General features: G+C 42.4%; 1 protein-coding gene across 1 annotated transcript in view; it reads right to left on the bottom strand.

Annotated features, from left to right (window-relative positions):
* SPTLC3 (serine palmitoyltransferase long chain base subunit 3) overlaps nucleotides 1-18,097 on the bottom strand; it is a 136,055-nt gene that overhangs the window by 32,913 nt on the left and 85,045 nt on the right. Inside the window, exons 8-9 of the mRNA XM_032351424.1 lie at nucleotides 11,604-11,823; nucleotides 3,647-3,773 (exon numbers count right to left, since the gene is read on the bottom strand). Coding sequence (XP_032207315.1) covers nucleotides 3,647-3,773; nucleotides 11,604-11,823 — 347 coding nt within the window. The remainder of the gene's footprint in view (nucleotides 1-3,646; nucleotides 3,774-11,603; nucleotides 11,824-18,097) is intronic.

The following is an 18,097-nucleotide window of genomic DNA, read 5'->3' as shown; positions in this document are numbered from 1 at the left end:
GCCACCTCAGAGGAAGAAAAACGGATGATAGATGACTATCAAAGCGTAAATGATCATCTCTTCCAATGTCATTCTTCTGCAGATTTTTAGCTGCGATCAGATAAATGAAGTGAGTTCTGTCTGTGATGAAGTGGGAAACCAATCCAGAGGAGAGAAGGGAATGATTGTCAGGTTGACTACACATAAATCAACTGCTTCTGACAGCATATACACTAAAGGGCTTAAGAAACCAATGATCCTTGGGGCGCCTGGGTGGCTCAGTGGGTTAAAGCCTCTGCCTTCGGCTTGGGTCATGATCCCGGGGCCTGGGATGGAGCCCCACATTGGGATCTCCGCTCAGCAGCCACCCTGATCCCCCCTCTCTCTCTGCCTGCCTCTCTGCCTACTTGTGATCTCTGTCTGTCAAATAAATAAATAAAATCTTAAAAAAAAAAAAAAAGAAAAGAAACCCGTGATCCTTACTGAGACATAGGCTAATTTTCAGGTAACTTTCCTGGTTATTTTTCTTTAAGATAAGACCAAAAAAAAAAAAAATTCTGGTCATTGTAGGACAATTCATTTAACTTGTGTTTTAACTTAAATCTTAAATAATTGTTTTCCATTAAGAAAAGCGTGGAGTACAATGAGATACAACCTTATACCAGTTAGGATGACAAAAATTAACAAGACAGGAAACAAGAAATGTTGGCAAGGATGTGGAGAAAGGGCAACCTTCTTACACTGTCAGTGGGAATGCAAGCTGGTACAGCCACTCTGAAAAACAGTATGGAGGTTCCTCAAGAAGTTAAAAATGGAGCTACCATACAACCTAGCAATTACACTACTAGATATTTACCCCAAAGATACAGATGTAGTGAAAAGAAGGGGCACAGATACCCCAATGCTCATAGCAGCAATGTCCACAATGGCCAAACTGTGGAAGGACCCAAGATGCCCTTCAACAGATAAATAAATAAAGAAGATGTGGTCCATATATACAATGGAATATTACTCTGCCATCAGAAAGGATGAATACCCACCATTTTCATCGACATGGATGGAACTGGAGGGGATTAGGCTAATTGAAATAAACCAAGCTGAGAAAGAAAATTATCATATGACTTCACTCATATGTGGAACATAAGGAATAGCACAGAGGACCATAGGGGAAGGGAGAGAAAACTGAAGGGGAAGAAATCAGAGAAGGAGACAAACCATGAAAGATTCTGGACTCTGGGAAACAAACTGAGGGTTACAGAAGGGAGGGGGAAGGAGGGATAAGATACCAGGTAATGGATATTAAGGAGGGCACCTGTTGTGATGAGCACTGGGTGTTATATGCAATTAATGAATCCTTGAATACTACATCAATCAATTAATGAATCCTTGAATACTACATCAAAAAATAATGATGTACTGTATATTAGCTAACTCAACATTAAAAAAAAAAAAAAGAAAAAAAAATGCACGAAGTTCAGGGTCCCTGTGTGGCTGTCTGCCTTCTGTGGGTCATGATCCCAGGGTATGGGCTCCCTGCTCAGTGGGGTCATCTTCTTCTCCCTCTGCCCCTCCCACTGCTCATGCTCTTTCTCAAATAAATAAAATAAAATTTTAAAAAAGGAGAAATGAATAAATTTCAATAAGATCATTAATAATGGCTTTGTGAGCAGCCACTGGTTCCAGACTAATTTTTTCATACAATCAGACAGTTCATGTGGGCACAGATGCAGCTTTATTTCCAGCTTCAGGTTTAACAGGTTGAAAGATTTCTGCTTATCCATATCCACATCCTTTAAGTTACCAGCTCCTCCCACAAATCGGGGTCTGGTCATATGCCTGGTTTTGGCCAAAGGACTATAAGCAAGGTGGTGTCACTTCCAGGCTGAAGTTTCTCTGTTCCCTGCCATGGGGACCGTAGAGGCTAGAAGTAGGCTAAATTGGTGCTTCTTTTATGGACAGCTGTGCGGAGAGTTATCTAATTTGTGTTAGACTTGGTGTGAGCAAAATAAAACTCAGTTCTGTTAAGCCATAGAGATTTTCAGGGTTTGTTTGTTATGGTAGCATAACTTTGCTTATCCTGACTAATCCAGAACCTTGGAGGACACCCAGTCTTACCTGACTTCCATCATAAGAATCTTTCCTACAGCATCCCAGAGATGTAGTCCAAATACTTCTTCCCTGAGAACTAAACATCTCAATAATAGTAGCAAATAATGGCAGCAAACAATTATATGATGCTTACTAAATACTCGTTTTCAGACATAATTTTAAGTATTTTGTATAACTTAATTTACTTGATTCTCACAAAAGCATGAGCTCGTCAGTATTATTTTCCTCATTTTATAGCTGGATGAATTGAAGCACAAGGAAGTCATTTGCCCAGAGCTGAACAGATAAGTTAAATCACTTGCCTGGGGCCACAGAGCCATAGGATTCCAGTTTACTTTCAGTTTCTGCTCCTAACCATTGCACCACGTGGCCTCCCTAGATTGGATTTCCATTTCCTTTTCACACCAACTATTCAACAAGAGACAGAATCATAAAACTCCAAAGACGAGGTTGGAAGAGGCTTTGGAAAACCATTAATTACTGTGTTTTACATGAAGGAACAAAATCACTTTGCAAGCCATTTTCCTGCGGTTTTCAAACTGGTGTCCTGGGGGGCGCTAGGCTTCAGGAGAAGGGCCTCAGGGGCTGTCAGTACTGAGGTAGGTGTACATGCTACTTCAAAGAGCCCAGTCCTGTTATAATCTGTCTTAGATAGTAGACTTTTGGGTAAGATTTGCATGTGAGTGAAGTATACTGCTGCTTTAATAAAATTGGGAAATGGATCTCCCCACACTTCTACTGAAATAGTAGGCTTGGAAGATGGCAGTAAACAGTGGAGGGCTTCCCACAGGCTGGGAGTTCGGGTGGAGCACATAGATTGGGGCTGGGAGATTTTGCTACTTCCATAAATGCACTCTGGAGATTGCACTCTGGAGTGGCAAGACCTGCCTTATTCACCATTGTATCCCCACTGTGACATGTAGTAGAAGTCCTATAAACTACATATAGAAGATAGAAGGCAAGTTCCAAAAGGCTTTGCTGAAACAATTTTTCAAAAAGATTAAGCTCATTTGGGTTGAACACAGTAGCACACTTTGGCTGTAGTGACCAAATGCAAAAAAAAAAAAAGGAAATGGAAAAGAAGTTATTGTTCATGTTTTGTCCACCTATCCTCAAATGGGCAGTGGTCCTACTGTGTGCCCAGGGAAACACAAGTGACAGCCCCAAGCAAGTGCAGGCAAATACACATAACTGTTTGCTTCATTTTAACGCAACTGATTACACAAAATTATCCAGATTAGCTGATCACATTAAGAGGAAATTAGAAAGTTTTCTTTGCTTTAAAAAGGCATTTTTCTCTCTCTCTCTCTGTGTGTGTGTGTGTGTGTGTGTGTGGGTGTGTGTGTGTGTGTTGGCAGCAGTTCTAGTACATTTTTGTACTATGTATGATTATATATCATGTACAAATTGGGTTTATATACAAATTGATTAACAAATTGGGTTTCATCAAGAAAAGGTGTATATCTGAGAAGGGGGCAGACTGATGAGGCAGAAGGAAGGTAGAGAGAAGTCTAAGAAAGGATTTGTGGGAGTTGTCCCCCACTGCAGACCCTCTTACCTTGTGTGGTCCCATCAAGTCCCATGATGAATTTCATTGATCTGATGATTTGCTCTGCTACTGGGGGGCTCATGGATGTAGCATAAACAGCACTGTGTGAGTGAACTCGTAAATAATCCACAAGGTCCTTTAATAAAAGAGGAAACCAAACCAGAAAGCAAATAAGTCTCAGTGTTGGTGGTGAGAATTGTATCTAGTTTCCTCCCATCCACCAATGCACAAGACATTTGATTCTTGAATGTGGTCTACATTTTCAAGGGGCATCACCAAAATGTTTATTTTTTCTATCTCTTCTTCTTAGTATCTCCCTCAAAAACCTACGAGGTATACAGAAGCGGGATGCTAAGAATTTGGAGTTGAGGTCTGTAAAGCAAAACCATAGGTACAAAGGAGAATGATTTCCCAAATGTTTGTTGAATATCTAGCATGCACAAACACTGGTTTAGTATTTAGGAATATCCAGGAATATAGGATGTGGTTCTTGCCCTTAAGCATCTAACATTAGATTGTGCCTGTGGAAAAGTAATAGGATACACAGACCAGTATATGCAACAGGGCTATAAGATTGCAGATGAAAGAGAGGGTATTGCTGGCTGGAGCAGACAGGGAAGGCATCAGTGAGGAAGTAGAATTGTCTTAAAGAATGAAGACAGATAAAGAGGAAAAGAAAACTTGGGGTGGGGGTAGGAAGTGGCAGAAGGGAGAGGTGGGAAATTAAACCAGAGTGCAGGTTAGGACCAAGTAAACTTTGGTTTTGTCTTTGACAGTAGAGAGCTATTGGATTTTTGTGCAGCACTGCTTGGAGTGTTGACTGACTGCTGGTCTTCGGGTGGTAGGAACGATTCTTCACTTGCATACCTGACTCCCAAGGCCGAATATAAGGTCCCAGGTAAGCCTGCTGAAAACCTTAAGATGTTCCAATAACTCAAGGCCCAGTGGGGAGGGCTGCACTGGAGGTGCTCAGCCATCTACCGGCTGAGCAGACCATCCACTGGCTCACCTGCTCTGGCTCATGGCTTGGGACCCTGGGGACCCTCTGCAGAAAAGCTAATGGGCTAATGCTAGCTCTCTGCGTTAGCAGTGAGTCTATTAAGGACCAGCCACCTTCTCTTCAAGAACAGGGGGACAGTTAAGAATCCCTCTGAGAGGTCTTCTCTGATCATTCCCTCGTAAAGGTGACTGGGAGGAGCCTTACTTTGCGCAGGCGCATCTCCTCCTAAACTCCTCTCATTGGCTACCTCCCAGCCTGGGGCTGTGCCCGCCCTTCACTTTCCCACGTCTCTTGGGGAATGGATGGCATGGTCGTTCACAAGCATTTTAAACATTCTTAGCTCGTCTTCCTCAGTAAAGTGAATGGTCTGTCTCCCAGGTGGTTGGTGATGTGATGCATCTATCTGGCCCACAGAAGGGCCTGGCCAGACCAGGTCCTGACCTCTCTCCCTCCTGCCTCCTTCAAGGTGACCTTCATTCTGAATCCCCCCTTCCATGCATTCTTCTTCCCCAACTTCCTTTCTCCCTATTGTCCTTCATTTCACACTCTTCATTTCTTTCTCTTCTTCCTTTTCTTCTACTCTGATTTCCTATTTCCCTCTTTTGTTTCAAATTCATTTAAATCTTTTTTTCTCTCCATTCCTAAGCATTTTCTTCTCCCTTCACCTCCTCTCCCAACCTCCTCCCCTCTCCTCCCTCCGCTTTCCTTCCCTTCTTTCTCTCCCTCTCCTTTTTCTCTTCTCTCCCTACTCCTGGCCCTTCTTCCCTGCTTTCATTTTTTCCTTCCAGCGTGTTTGTACAAGGACTTGCTCCAGGCTCTGTTCTAGATGTGGGAGTCTAAGAAGAGAAGGAAAGGCCAGTCCCTGACGCCATCACCTACTTACATTAAAATTAAAATTAAATTTCTATCTCTTCATTTGTTTAGTGGATCTCATATAAGCAGTTGGGTGGGTTTTCACTATATCTGAAGCGTATACGCAGGATGATGGCCTGACGTAAGTCACTGGCCACCCAGTATTTGGAAAGCTCACTCTGGAGGAGGCGGAGAGGGGAGCACCTAAAGAGAGAACGGCATTTTCCAGAGTAGTTGCAGATAGGCTCTTCTTCACAGCTCTATGCTCAGTGTTGCTCTAGGAGCAGCAACAAGGGTTTTCTTTGTTTGTTGAGAGTTGATGCCTCCTGATAATGGTGGGGAAGCCAAGTGGAAGAGAGTGAGTAGGACGCCGGTGACACTATGATGGGGGCTCATGCGGACCGGGGCTGGAAAAGGGCTGTTTCAAGGAGGTTATCTGGCCTTGAAGGATGGGCAGATCTGATAAGATGGAGAGGAGGGGAGAGGCATGGACCTGTGCTAAAATTGGGAATGAGGACGGCATCTTATCATCAAAGAATGGAGGCGTCAATTGGGAGTAGAGCGAGAAGCCAGTACTTCCAAGACAAGGTTATCACCGCGAAGGGAAACGTGACCTAAGAGTTACAGGACAAGCTCTGGAAATGGGCTGCTTGGGTTCAAATCCTGGCTCTCCCACTTACTGATACGTGACCACCGGCAAGTTACTAAACCTTAGAGCTGGGCGCATGGGTTAGGAGGAGGGGACCCAAACACAAAAACTCCTCCAAGTGTCTCTATGCCAGTCCTCTTGTTTGGCCGAGGGCAATGTTCTAAGTTTAAGGAACTACACATTGGGACACCCAGCAAAACAAAGGTTTTCTGCCCAGCTCTTCCTCCATCCTCATTGGGGTAGTAAAGGACGGAGAAGAAAAGAAAGGAGAAGAGCGTTTTAAAGTAAAGAGAACCCAGATTTGATGACACTTGGCAAGGCCCCGAAAACGTAATAGGGCTCGAAGCTAAGACCACAGCTGATATTCCTTGGCCACTTGAGGCGTCAGTGTAAGAACTTTACATGGGTTAATCTGCCCAATCAGTCTATTTTTATCTCCCTTTTATAGTTGGGATGCCTGAATCATGGAACAGATCAGAAAATTATCCAACCAAAGCATGGTTGGCTAACAAGGATTTGGACCCAAAGAGCCTGACTCTGGAGTCCCTGCCCTTAGCACCACACTATAATTCTTCTCCAGACCAGCAAGCTGGCTTGGCCTGTGGGGGGCGGGGGGGGGGGGGCACGGGCTGGATTGCATCAGTATCAAAATGCTTTGGGGCTATTGCTCTTATTTCTTGAAAGTGAGTGAGACCCCCTTGAGAGCAGGGACAGAGTTACACAGTCTTCTGAAATCCACAGCAGCATGTACCTAGCAGGCGCCTGGTAAATACTGATGATCTAATGAAAAGCAGAGGGGTTTTTAGAGACTGAGGAAGGATGGTGAGGGTCCCTGAAGTATATAGAGGATTCTGCATTCTTAGGAACAAGGACAGAAATATTCTCTTAGTCTTGGGGCATCGCTGGCAAAGATCATACAAAGAAACAAAACAAAGCTTCCTTGGGCTCCTCAAGGGCTCTTCTCAATGTCCCCAACACGTAATCTTCCTTTCCAAATTGGGAAATTTCATAAAGCCAAGGTCACCTGCATTCTTAGTTTGAATAAATGCCTCATCAGGGCAGTTATCCTTCCCTTTTGACATTAAGACTCTCTTGCTCACAGTCTTATCTCTTTTAGACTGGGTCCCCTTCCTCGGAGGGTCTGTTTGTGGACAGGGTTAATTTTTTTGCATGCTTCAGAAGGTGGAGCTCCTTAGGTAACTTCTGCAGAACCCCGTTCCTGATTCCCTTCTCGCATTCCTCCACTGGGCACTGGGAGCCATGAATTAAGAGTTGGCTTTGGTCTCTTCGAGGCAAGTCTGGGTTATGTCTTCTTTCAGAGTGGGTTAGAGGTCTCCTCCTACTGAGGTTTCCAAGTCCATTTGTAAGTTCAAAACCCTGATTATTTTCTCTACCCATAGGCCTGGAGTTCAAGGGCAAGGGTGGTTTGCTGAGGAAATCAGACAGGAGGCTCTTAGAATAAACATCTTGGTGTTCATACCGTGACCCCCATTTACTTCAAAGGGCTGTTAAATGCAGCCGGAGCTGAGGCTGGCTCCTGCGAGGGGCCTGGCTTTGTCTGGCGCCCAGGCTTCTGGGGCTGATGCTCACCCCAAACTTGGCTGCCCTGTCTGACTTCCCTCCTCCAGCATTCCAGCCCTGCGGCCTATCAGTCATGAAGGCTACCTTTGCTCCACTCATTTGGAGGTCTCTGCTCAGCCTGGGGAGGCTACGAAAGCCAGTGGTTAGCAGCAGGCATACAAAGGGACATAGGATACATGCCTGAGAAACATTTGGTCTCTGCAAAGCAGGGTCTTTACAAAATACCTTCTCTGCCACTGGACTGACACAAAGTATAAAATAAACATAAATCTAGCTTCATCAATTCAGGTTTCCTCTAAAGAAGACATTCATGGCATGGAGCTCTTGTCAGGTAGAGAGAAGTAATGACCTTAGAGGTCTTGAAAGGACAGAGCGTTCCAAGTTGGGTTGTTCACAGATCATCTACAGTAGCTCCAAACTCAAAGTGAACAAAATCGCAAACTCTTGCTGGCTCTGGAGAGACCGTTTTGCCGGTTTCCCTAAGGTGGGGAGAGAAGGTCAAGGCCAGGGCAATAAATTCCAACAAGCAGAAATGACTTTGTTGGACATTCTGTGACAGGCAGCCCAAGGCCAAGACAAAATCTCTACTCTCTGAGATACTATCTTAGCAAATCAACGTTTTCTCCCCTTATTTGTTTCCGAACACTTCTCCTTTTGTGACATACCTGGTTGTTAATATACACATTCCTGAGCTCGAGAAGACTTCTAGAACCTCCTAGAAACTGTTATTAGGAATATAGTTCCTCTACTACTAATGCTAACATTGACATATAAAAAGAGAGCCAGACAGTTTTATCTTTTTCTAGATTTTTGGACCCAAGTAACTATTTTCAAATTTCAAGATTTACTAAGATCTGCATGAACATAGTGAAATTGAAATTATTAGGGTTTCAGGAAAATGTAAAGTCCCAGTGTGTGTGCTTTTACATTTTTATGGTTCATTTTGTTGCTTTTGTACCCATTGGTTAGAATCCTGGATATTTTGCAGTTACTTCCCACCCCCCCATCACACAAATTGAGATATACATTCTAAAATATCCAAGAAAATAATACGATAAAATGCTATAAAACTGTACTCTAAATATTTAAATAACCAAGTAGGAAGATTTCTTTCAAATTAAAACTGTTAGCATTTGTCCAATCCTCTGTCCTTTCAGTTAAAAAGCATAGTTTAAAACAAACTCAAAGTCAAAATTTTTTTGCAAAAATAATTCAAAATCCAGGGGAATAAAAACTATGACTTAAATGGAAACTACACATAATTTAAAAAGATAAAGGTACAGATGAGCAGATGCAAAAATTCCATTAACTCTTGGGCTTATCAAGTCAGAAGGAAACTCATCAAAACTGTTCCAGATAGGTGTGCATTTCACTGATTTTGAAATCAGGGAACGATGCATATAAACACTTTCCCAAGTGGCCTCCAGTCTCTGGCTCACCCTTCGTGTCTTGAAACTGCCTTATGTTTTCCAGGTTTTGTATCTATCTTGCTGTTTGAGGGCAGTTAAGGCTCTCTTTGGTTAATGGCCCTCTGCCAAAGACTCTAATTCTTGCTGCCATCTAGTGGTAAATTTGGAGACTGCAGTGCAGTATGGAGGGGGAAGAGAAGACAAAGGCTCCTGGAAAGGGAACGGGAGGAGGAGGCGTAGGGATGATGAAGTTCTTTGCATCCAAGCATGTAGAAAATGAGTATTTTAAAGAGCAAGGAAATAGATCTACACATTTTTCTGAATTGTGATTAATGTGAGTAATGATTTTCCACGATTGCCCAGTATCTACCCCAAATGAATACAAGTTACATAGACAAGAATAAATACACTTTTTTAAAACAGTCCTAGTGGCTTGAGGATGGATAGGAAGAGAGAGCCAGAGTGAGCTGGTCCTAACTTCAGACCAGTCATGAGCCTTTGTTTAAAGTGGATATCCGATGAAGGAACTCCAAGGGGAAAATATGACATGTACCAAATTTGACAACATTTCAAGGATCCGCTCACTTTAGTTTATTCAGGTGCCCTTGGTTCAGGAAACAGAGTTACGCTTGGTTAAAAATTTTGTAGTTCAGAACTGCTGCTAAAGTAATCACAAAACCACAAGCTCACAAAGCCATGTAGCCCGGATAAGGGACCTCCTAAATTTGAGAACCTCTGATCCCTCTGCTTCCACCGCTGAGGAAGGAACATTTAACCTTTCACCAGATTCAGCTAAATTTTGTAGGATCCTAAGCATTCCCGATGTTTTTGGCATTACGCAGCTAATTCCCACAGGCCAGTGGAGGGAGGATGGAAAACAGTGCTTTGAGCTCAGAAGAAAGTAATGCTTGTTGAAGGGTCAAGACCACTGTAAACCCTGAACATTTGAAGCATTTGTGCCTCTCATGGTCACAGTGAAATCTGTTGTTTTAAATCATAGGATTTCAATTGGCCAGACTGTCTCCTGCTGCAGTCCCTGATTTGTCTAACTGGTTTATCAGGAGTCTGAACTCCTGTTCCTGCTGGTAACAATGAGTAAGGAATTGGGAATTTTGGATAAGCTGTGATGCCACCTGCATGGTGTGGATTTGGGTCTGGTGTGTCTCCTTGGTGGAACCAACATCACTGTCACAAGTCACTTTGGGACAGGTGTAGATCTGTGTGAGATAGCTATTAAGATGTGGATGTAGGGCAGACCACTGGCTTCTTTACCCCTCAACGCCAGGTTTTTAATTTTTCATTTTCTTTTTCTCCCTGGCTCTTCTCTCCTTTCTTTAGTTTCTTTTAAACGTTTATTGGTTTATATGGGCAACCCCTTTGATGATATTGGCTCAAAATGACTGGGACAACACTCAATAGTCTGATCCCATCAGATCAGAATTTTAAGTCCTATAGATGAGATATGAGAGGGGCATCTGGCTGGCTCGGTTGGCCCAGCATGCGATTCTTGATCTCAGGGGTCATGAGTTTGAGCCCTACACTGGGGGGTTGAGATTACTTAAAGGAAGAGAAAGAGAAAGAAAGAAGGAAGGAAAGAAAGGAAGGAAGGAAGGAAGGAATCTTAAAAAAAGGTATTAGAGGGTGACCCAATTTGATCTATGGCTTATCCAACATGCGGAAAGAATTATTTTGCACAGAAAAACTCTTAGAAGGGCATTTCTGATCTTGCCACGATTTTGATGAAAACTCTTAAAACTCAGAACTTGTAGCAGAGTCAACCTCATTTTTTGCCCACTGTTGCTGTTATCTACTTTATGTTTTTCATGCCCCCAAAACCAAACTACTGACAGCTCTGTAACTTTCCCTTATCATTTCTAGGGTTTGGTATACATTATTACCTCTTTTTAAAATATACCCTCCCCCCATCTTCTGCCTTTGAGAATGATATTTATTCTAAGACTCCTTAGCTACTACCTGCAGAGTTAACTATCTCTCTCCTTGTATCAAGTCTTTGCCTAGGTACACTGCTGGTGTTGTCATTTTATTATAATGTGATTACGTATCACACGCTTCCCTTCGCCATTAGAGGGCAAGTTCTTTGCCATCCTGGAGCTATTTGGCCTTGGACCCACTGTATCCAGGCTGCCATGATCTACTGAGGTGTGCTGAACTGAGCTGAAGCTCTCAGGGTATCCACAGAAGCCCGCAGACTATGTCCCCAGAGCTTTCAGATTTTATTTTATTTTTAAAAAGATATTTATTTAATTATTTGACAGAGATCACAAGTAGGCAGAGAGGCAGGCAGAGAGGGGCGGAGAAGCAGGCTCTCTGCTGAGCAGAGAGCCCGATGCGGGACTCGATCCCAGGACCCTGGGATCATAACCTGAGCCGAAGGCAAAGGCTTTAACCCACTGAGCCACCCAGGCATCCCAAAGCTTTTAAGATTTTAAATAGACACAGAGATCCCTGGCTTACCTTCCTTCCAGCTATGTAACCTCCTGAGGCTCCAAAGCTTTTGGTGAATGTGCCCATAAGCACATCAACATCTCGAGGGTCCAGTCCAAAGAATTCTACAACACCCCGGCCAGTTGGGCCCACGGACCCAATACTGTGAGCTTCGTCTATGTAGAGGTAAGCCTTGTATTTCTTCTTTAGAGCCACAATCTGAGGCAGACGCACGATGGAACCTTCCATGCTAGGGCAGAAGGAGAAATGCTTGTCACTTGTGTGCACTTTCCTGGGAAGCCCCGTGATGGTCTTCCTTCCAATCCTTCTCAGACAACCTGTCCTGACACCAGTCAGTGGTGACAGGGACACACAATTCCTTTCTTCCTAAGGCATAACTTAGTTGGTTAAGACAACCCTCTCAATCTTGTAAAGCTGCTCTGGCATTATTTTACTTGGGAAAAAAAAATTACGTTCGATGGATTAAAGTGCTCCGAGTTGTTATAGCTAATTCCCAATGAACAATGACCTTACTGTGTTGTTGATCAATTTATTTGTAAAGTCAACTAGTGTAACTAGACTGACCATTTTGGATTCTAGGTATTTTGCTAGTTTTAATGAAATTGCTTTATGTAATCTGTCTTTGTCAGCCTGCTGTTGTCTATTTGACCAGTTCTATCTGACAGAGACTCATGCTTGAATTGCCAAAGATTAAAGGTAAGAATTAAAAACACACAAAAGAACTTTGCTTAAGACACATAGTATTAGTGAAAGCACAAGAGAAAGTTCTTAGGATCTCTCGTTCACTGCTCATTGGAAGTCAAAGGCTATTTTGAGGCATCTGGTAATGTCCCCTCTTTCTGTTCATTTAGGGGAAATTGTTCTCATTCTTGAGTGAGCATCCGAATCCCCTGGATAGTTTGTTAAAACACAGATTACTGCTTCCCCTCTACCCTGCTCCTGAGTTTTTGATTTGGAAGTTCTGGGCTGGGGTGGGGGTGGGGGTGCTATGAACTTGTATTTCTACCAAGCTCCCCGGAGACATCCTACTGTTGGCTGGGGACAACACTTTGAGAACCACTGCCATAGAGGAACCTTTTTGTTTTAGCCCTGAGTGCTTAATTTTTCATGGTATTGTAAATTGCAAAAACACTTCAAGTCCTCCAAAAAAGGGAAAAATATGAAGGAAATAAATAAGTAAAACTCACATTTACATGGCACCTTTGGAACTCAATGGATTTAAAAGGACTTTCAGCTTTCATCAGTTCTCACAACACTTTGTGGGCTGTGTCTACACCACACACAGTTTTGATTTCCCTGACAGGCGAATTCTATGAAAACACACAGACTCTCACCCTCACCATGTAAAGGAGCTTGTCAGACAGCTCAAGCAGTTTAGTTCAAGAACTAATCAATTGACGCCAATTGAACTTTGAACTTCTCCCTTCTTCCTAATTAATTTATTTATTAAATTTAATGCATTATAAAAATAAACTTAAGTGTTAGGTCAATCCAGTCAAAATAGTCCGGCTGGTTGTGCAGTGACTCAGGCCAAGAGGTGTTGGTTTGGAGGGAGCAGACTAGCCAGCAGTGCAGCATTTGTATTTTTGGCTTCTTTAAAGGACTTTATTTAAAAAAAAAAAGGGGGGGGGGAACTTTGTTCTTGAAAGCAGTTTTAAGGTCACTGCAAAACTGAGTAGAAGGTAAAGATTTCCCATATACTCCCTGCCCCACATACACATACACATCATCACCCCTATTACCGACATTCCCAAGAGCAGTCCATTTGTTACAAATGCACCTATACCAACACATCATTGTCACCCAAAGTCCATAGTTACCATGAGGGCTGCCTCTTGGTGAGGTGCATTCTATAAGCTTGGACAAATGTATGACAACATGTAGCCATCCTTATGATACCCTACAGACTATTTCTACTGCCCTACAAATCCATTGTTCATTCCTCGCCCCACCCAACCCCTGGCAACTACGATCTTTCCATGGTTTCCATAGTTTTGTCTTTTCCAGAATGCCATGTAGTCGGAATTATGCACCGTATAGCCTTTTGGGATTGCCTTCTTTCACTTAATAATACGCATTTAGTTTTTTTCCGTGTCTTTTCATGGCTTGAGAGCTCATTTCTTTTTAGTACTGAATAGTGTTCCATCGTCTGGATGCCCCACAGTTTACTTAGTCATTCACTCACTAAAGGATACTTTGGCTGCTTCCAACGTTTGGCAATTATGAATGAAGATGCTATAAACATCCATGTGCAGGGTGTTGTGTGGACACAAGTTTTCACCAGTTTGGGGAAATACCAAGGAACATGCTTGCTGGGTTGTATGGTAAGAGTATGTTTAGCTTGGTAAGAAACCACCAAACTGTCCTCCAAAGTGATTGTGTCATTTTGCATTCCCACCACTAATATATGAATCTTTTTTTTTTTTTAAAGATTTTATTTATTTATTTGACAGAGAGAGATCACAAGCAGGTAGAGGGGCAGGCAGAGAGAGAGAGAGGAGGAAACAGGCTCCCTGTTGGACAGAGAGCCCAATGTGGGGCTCGATCCCAGGACCCTGAGATCATGACCTAGCCGAAGGCAGAGGCTTTAACCCACTGAGCCACCCAGGTGCCCCCCAATATATGAATCTTTTTGTTGCTGCATATCCTCTCCAGTCTTCCAGATTTTGGCATCCTAACTGGCATGTGGTGGTATCTTATTGCTTTAATTTACATTTCCCCCATGACATATGATGTGAAACATCTTTCTGTATGTGTATTTCCATTTACATACCTTCTTTGGTGGGGTGTCTGCTAAGGTCTTTTCGATCAGATTGTTAGCTTTCTTACTGTTGAGTTTTAAGAGTTCTTTTGTACATTTTAGATCACAGTCCTTTAACAATGTATCTTTTGCAAATGTTTTCTCCCAGTCTGTAGCTTGTCTTCTTATTCGCTTGGCATGGTCTTCCGCAAAGCCCAAGTTGTTAATTTTAATGAAGTCCAGCTTATTGCCTTTGTGTTTCTCACAAAGTCATTCTGAATGGCTGGTTTCAGATTTTAATGAAATGGAAACCAAAGACACTCATCTTCTCTTATATAAGTTTGTGAGTTAACTCCAGTATTTTCTTAGATTAATTGTTTGTTAACATGGTTTCCAATGAGGGGAGAAGGTACAGCCATTTGACTGGGCTTAGAGTGTAGCCACACCACTTACCAACCGAGGGCTCGGGCAACTTACACGGTGTTCTCTGCCTCCATTTTCTTAGATGTAAAGAAAGCATGATGATGAAACCCTCCTCATAAGGTCTTTCTAGAAATAATGTTTGTAAAGTGTCTGATGCATAACAAGCACTCACTGGGTTGTTCTTTTTCTTAGGAGGAGCATAGGAGGAAATGTTTGGAGTGAGGCTTGACTTGAGAAATGGGAAGCCCTTAACAATGCTCTGTGTTGAATCTTCCAGGAAAGAGGCATATGGGTGTCGTACAGAATAAATGGCTATATGCCCTCAAAATTCTAGGATCTACTTCTCATCTTTAACATGTTAGAAGTTGGTAACACAACTATGCTGAAAACCTGACATGTCACAAATAACCATTCTTTGTTCTGGAACTGAATTTGGCAGGAACCAGAGTTAATGCTGAACAGTTTGCAGACACTCGAGGCAGCTAATTAGCCATCCTTTGCCGGGGCTGGTATAGCTGATGTTAGGAGTCTGCCCACCTGGTTTATATTTCTTCCTCTAAGATTAATGACTCTACAGTACTGTTGATTTTTGGAGTTACTACAGGGCACGCATGAGTCCTGGGGAGAACTCAACTTTTATAAAGAGTTATATTCACCTGCACTAAGTTTTCATTTTCTTAATGTGAACACATTTGAATCGAACCCTTTCCTACAGTGGGATATTGAGATTGGTGCATGCGTAGAAAAGGGATTTCTATGTTATTCCTGTAAATTGCTGTCAAAAACACAGTGCCAGAAATGAAAAAGAAAACAAGGATGGTGTTTTATTTTTTTTCTTCCTGAATGGCAAGTTGTGTTTTCTTTTGACCTCAATGAAAGAAAAACAACTAAAATACAACTGTAGGTAGAGATAATTCCATCACTTAATTTGAAGCTCTGTGCAAGGATTTGAATTAGTCTCGAAGCACAAGCTGATGAATAATTTCTTTATATCGTTTCTGTTACATAATGTATTAGCTAAGTGGCAAGACTCTTTTTTGAAATTTCCCTCTCTCCACCTTCCCCTCCACATAGAAAGCATATTATCCGTTGGCAGGATTGGAATTAAACCACTGGTCTGCCAACTTACATGGTGGAAAAAATCTCCTTGGTGGGCCCCAAGTATAATCCAGGGAATAAAAGAGGGTAAAAAGAGAAAAAGAAGAGAGCTAAGACTAATTAAAAATAAAGTACTTTCTTAATCTCACAAAACAAACTGAGGGTTGCTGGGAGGAGGGGGGTTGGGAGAGGGGGGTGGGGTTATGGACATTGGGGAGGGTATGTGCTATGGTGAGTGCAGTGAAGTGTGTAAACCTGGCGATTCACAGACCTGTACCCCTGGGGATAAAAATATATGTTTATAAAAAATAAAAAATATAAAAAAGAATAAAGTACTTTCTTTTCCTTTTTTCCTGTATGTATTTAAATCATAGGCTAAAGTTCTCAATCCTTAAACTTAACATTATTTTTGGGAGAAGGGCTTACACCCTTAGAGAGAACGGCATTCTGAGATTTAAAGATCTATTTACGTATGTGTTTCTTGGAAGGGCTGGTCACTATTTCTCAATACTTTTGATTTTGAACGTTTGAGCTCCAGTCATGCTGCTTTCATCTCCCAGGCTATTTGGGACCCCCTGCCCTTCTCTAGTATATTTTTGAATAATTTCGAGACTTCTTGACCACCGTGAATCTACCAACTAGACTTTTCAGAGACACAAAACTAGAAAAGTCTGACTTTAAAGTAATACTTAAAAGAAAATGCAGATGAGAACACTATAATAGTATGATTGTAATTTTAAGCCCCAGACCATGAACTCACGGAACTTTAGATCTCAAGTCTCACTCTCCCTCTTTTACAGATGAAGAAACTGAGCCCTGAGTAGGTAAATGGTGAAGGCCACCTGGAGGACTGTTACAGTTTCCATGTTTATTTCATGGGATGGGGGCATATGGGTGGAGTCTTCTGTTGATACTGGACCTCTGTTCTAGTGGGGCTCCCTGGTTTGAACCTTGGCTTTATTTCATCTCAGTTATCTGTCCTGGGTTAAGTGTCTTCCTCTTCACAGTAACCTCAAAGAGAATGGGGAGGTTTCCTCAAGATCACACATGGGAAGCAAGAAGCAGACACAGAGAAAATGCAAGCTTCTTCCCCTGACATCCATCCTTCAGTTGGGTGGAGAAAACAGCTTCACTATGCAGAGAACTTATTGTTTTCCATGTTGCAACCTCCTCCACTGAAAAGAAATTTAATGATCCAGATAGCTGCCCTTGGTTGTGGGTTTACCACAGACTGGGCTTCTGCCAAGAACGGGGTTCTATGATCTTATTTAATACTTACAAAAGAACCTTATGAAGGGCACAGAACCGTAAGTGACAACACTGGGATTTGAGCCCTGATCCCAGGCCTCTCTCCAGATCCAGGATCCTCCATATTCTCTCTCTATATAATGAGACCAAGACAGTTTATGGATGGTGACCCTATTATTGTTATTATTGTTAGTATAATTATCATTATCATAACTGCTTTGTGGAACTGATGGGTTTCTTAGACTTGGTATATGCTTTTTCCTACCTTGATACCTGCCTTAAACTGTCTGATTAGGCTGACTCTTTTTTTTAGGAATTATGAAAAATTGATTTATATGAGGCATTTGTGGTGGGGGGTAGGGGGGACTTTGCCCATGGTGACAAACCACAGCGATAGATTAAAAAAAAAATACAGGAGTGAAAATTCAAAGGAGGCTTTGTGTTGATGTTAACAGGGTATGTGTCCATAGCACTTTGTTAACAAGTAGAAGTGCATTTGTGAACTGTTGATTTCACATTATTAACCCTGACCTTTTAGAAAATTCTGTGGGAAATAATTTCATTTTTTGGTGACATCAACAAATGAGAACATCCACTATGTTCCAGAACTCCAGTTTTGGTTAGCCTTATTCTGAAGATGAGGAAACTGAGGCCCCAGGAAGTACCAAGCCTTTTTTAGAGGTGCCCTGTTTCCTAGCTATGTATGGGCCTTTGGAGGTCGCAGTTTCACTTTCACATAAAGACAAGATTCCGTCCGATGAGATAAAAGGAAGCTCTCTATGAAGGAAATCCAAGGAAAGTGGAGGTTTCCTTATACAAATAAATGCCACACCTGTCTCTGCTGTCCTCCTGAGATCATCGTGGTAGGACACAGGCCCAGCCATGAACAAGCCCAGCTGCTGGAGTGAGTTCTCTGTGTAACTGATGGGACTAGTTGACAGTAAAATGCTGGTGGTCCGGTCCACTTAATTTCAGCTACAATCAAAGTACTTCA

Source organism: Mustela erminea, chromosome 7, assembly GCF_009829155.1.
Source record: "Mustela erminea isolate mMusErm1 chromosome 7, mMusErm1.Pri, whole genome shotgun sequence".
NCBI lineage: Eukaryota > Metazoa > Chordata > Mammalia > Carnivora > Mustelidae > Mustela > Mustela erminea.
Note: the sequence above shows the minus strand (reverse complement) of the source record. Positions and strands in the feature narration are given on the sequence as shown.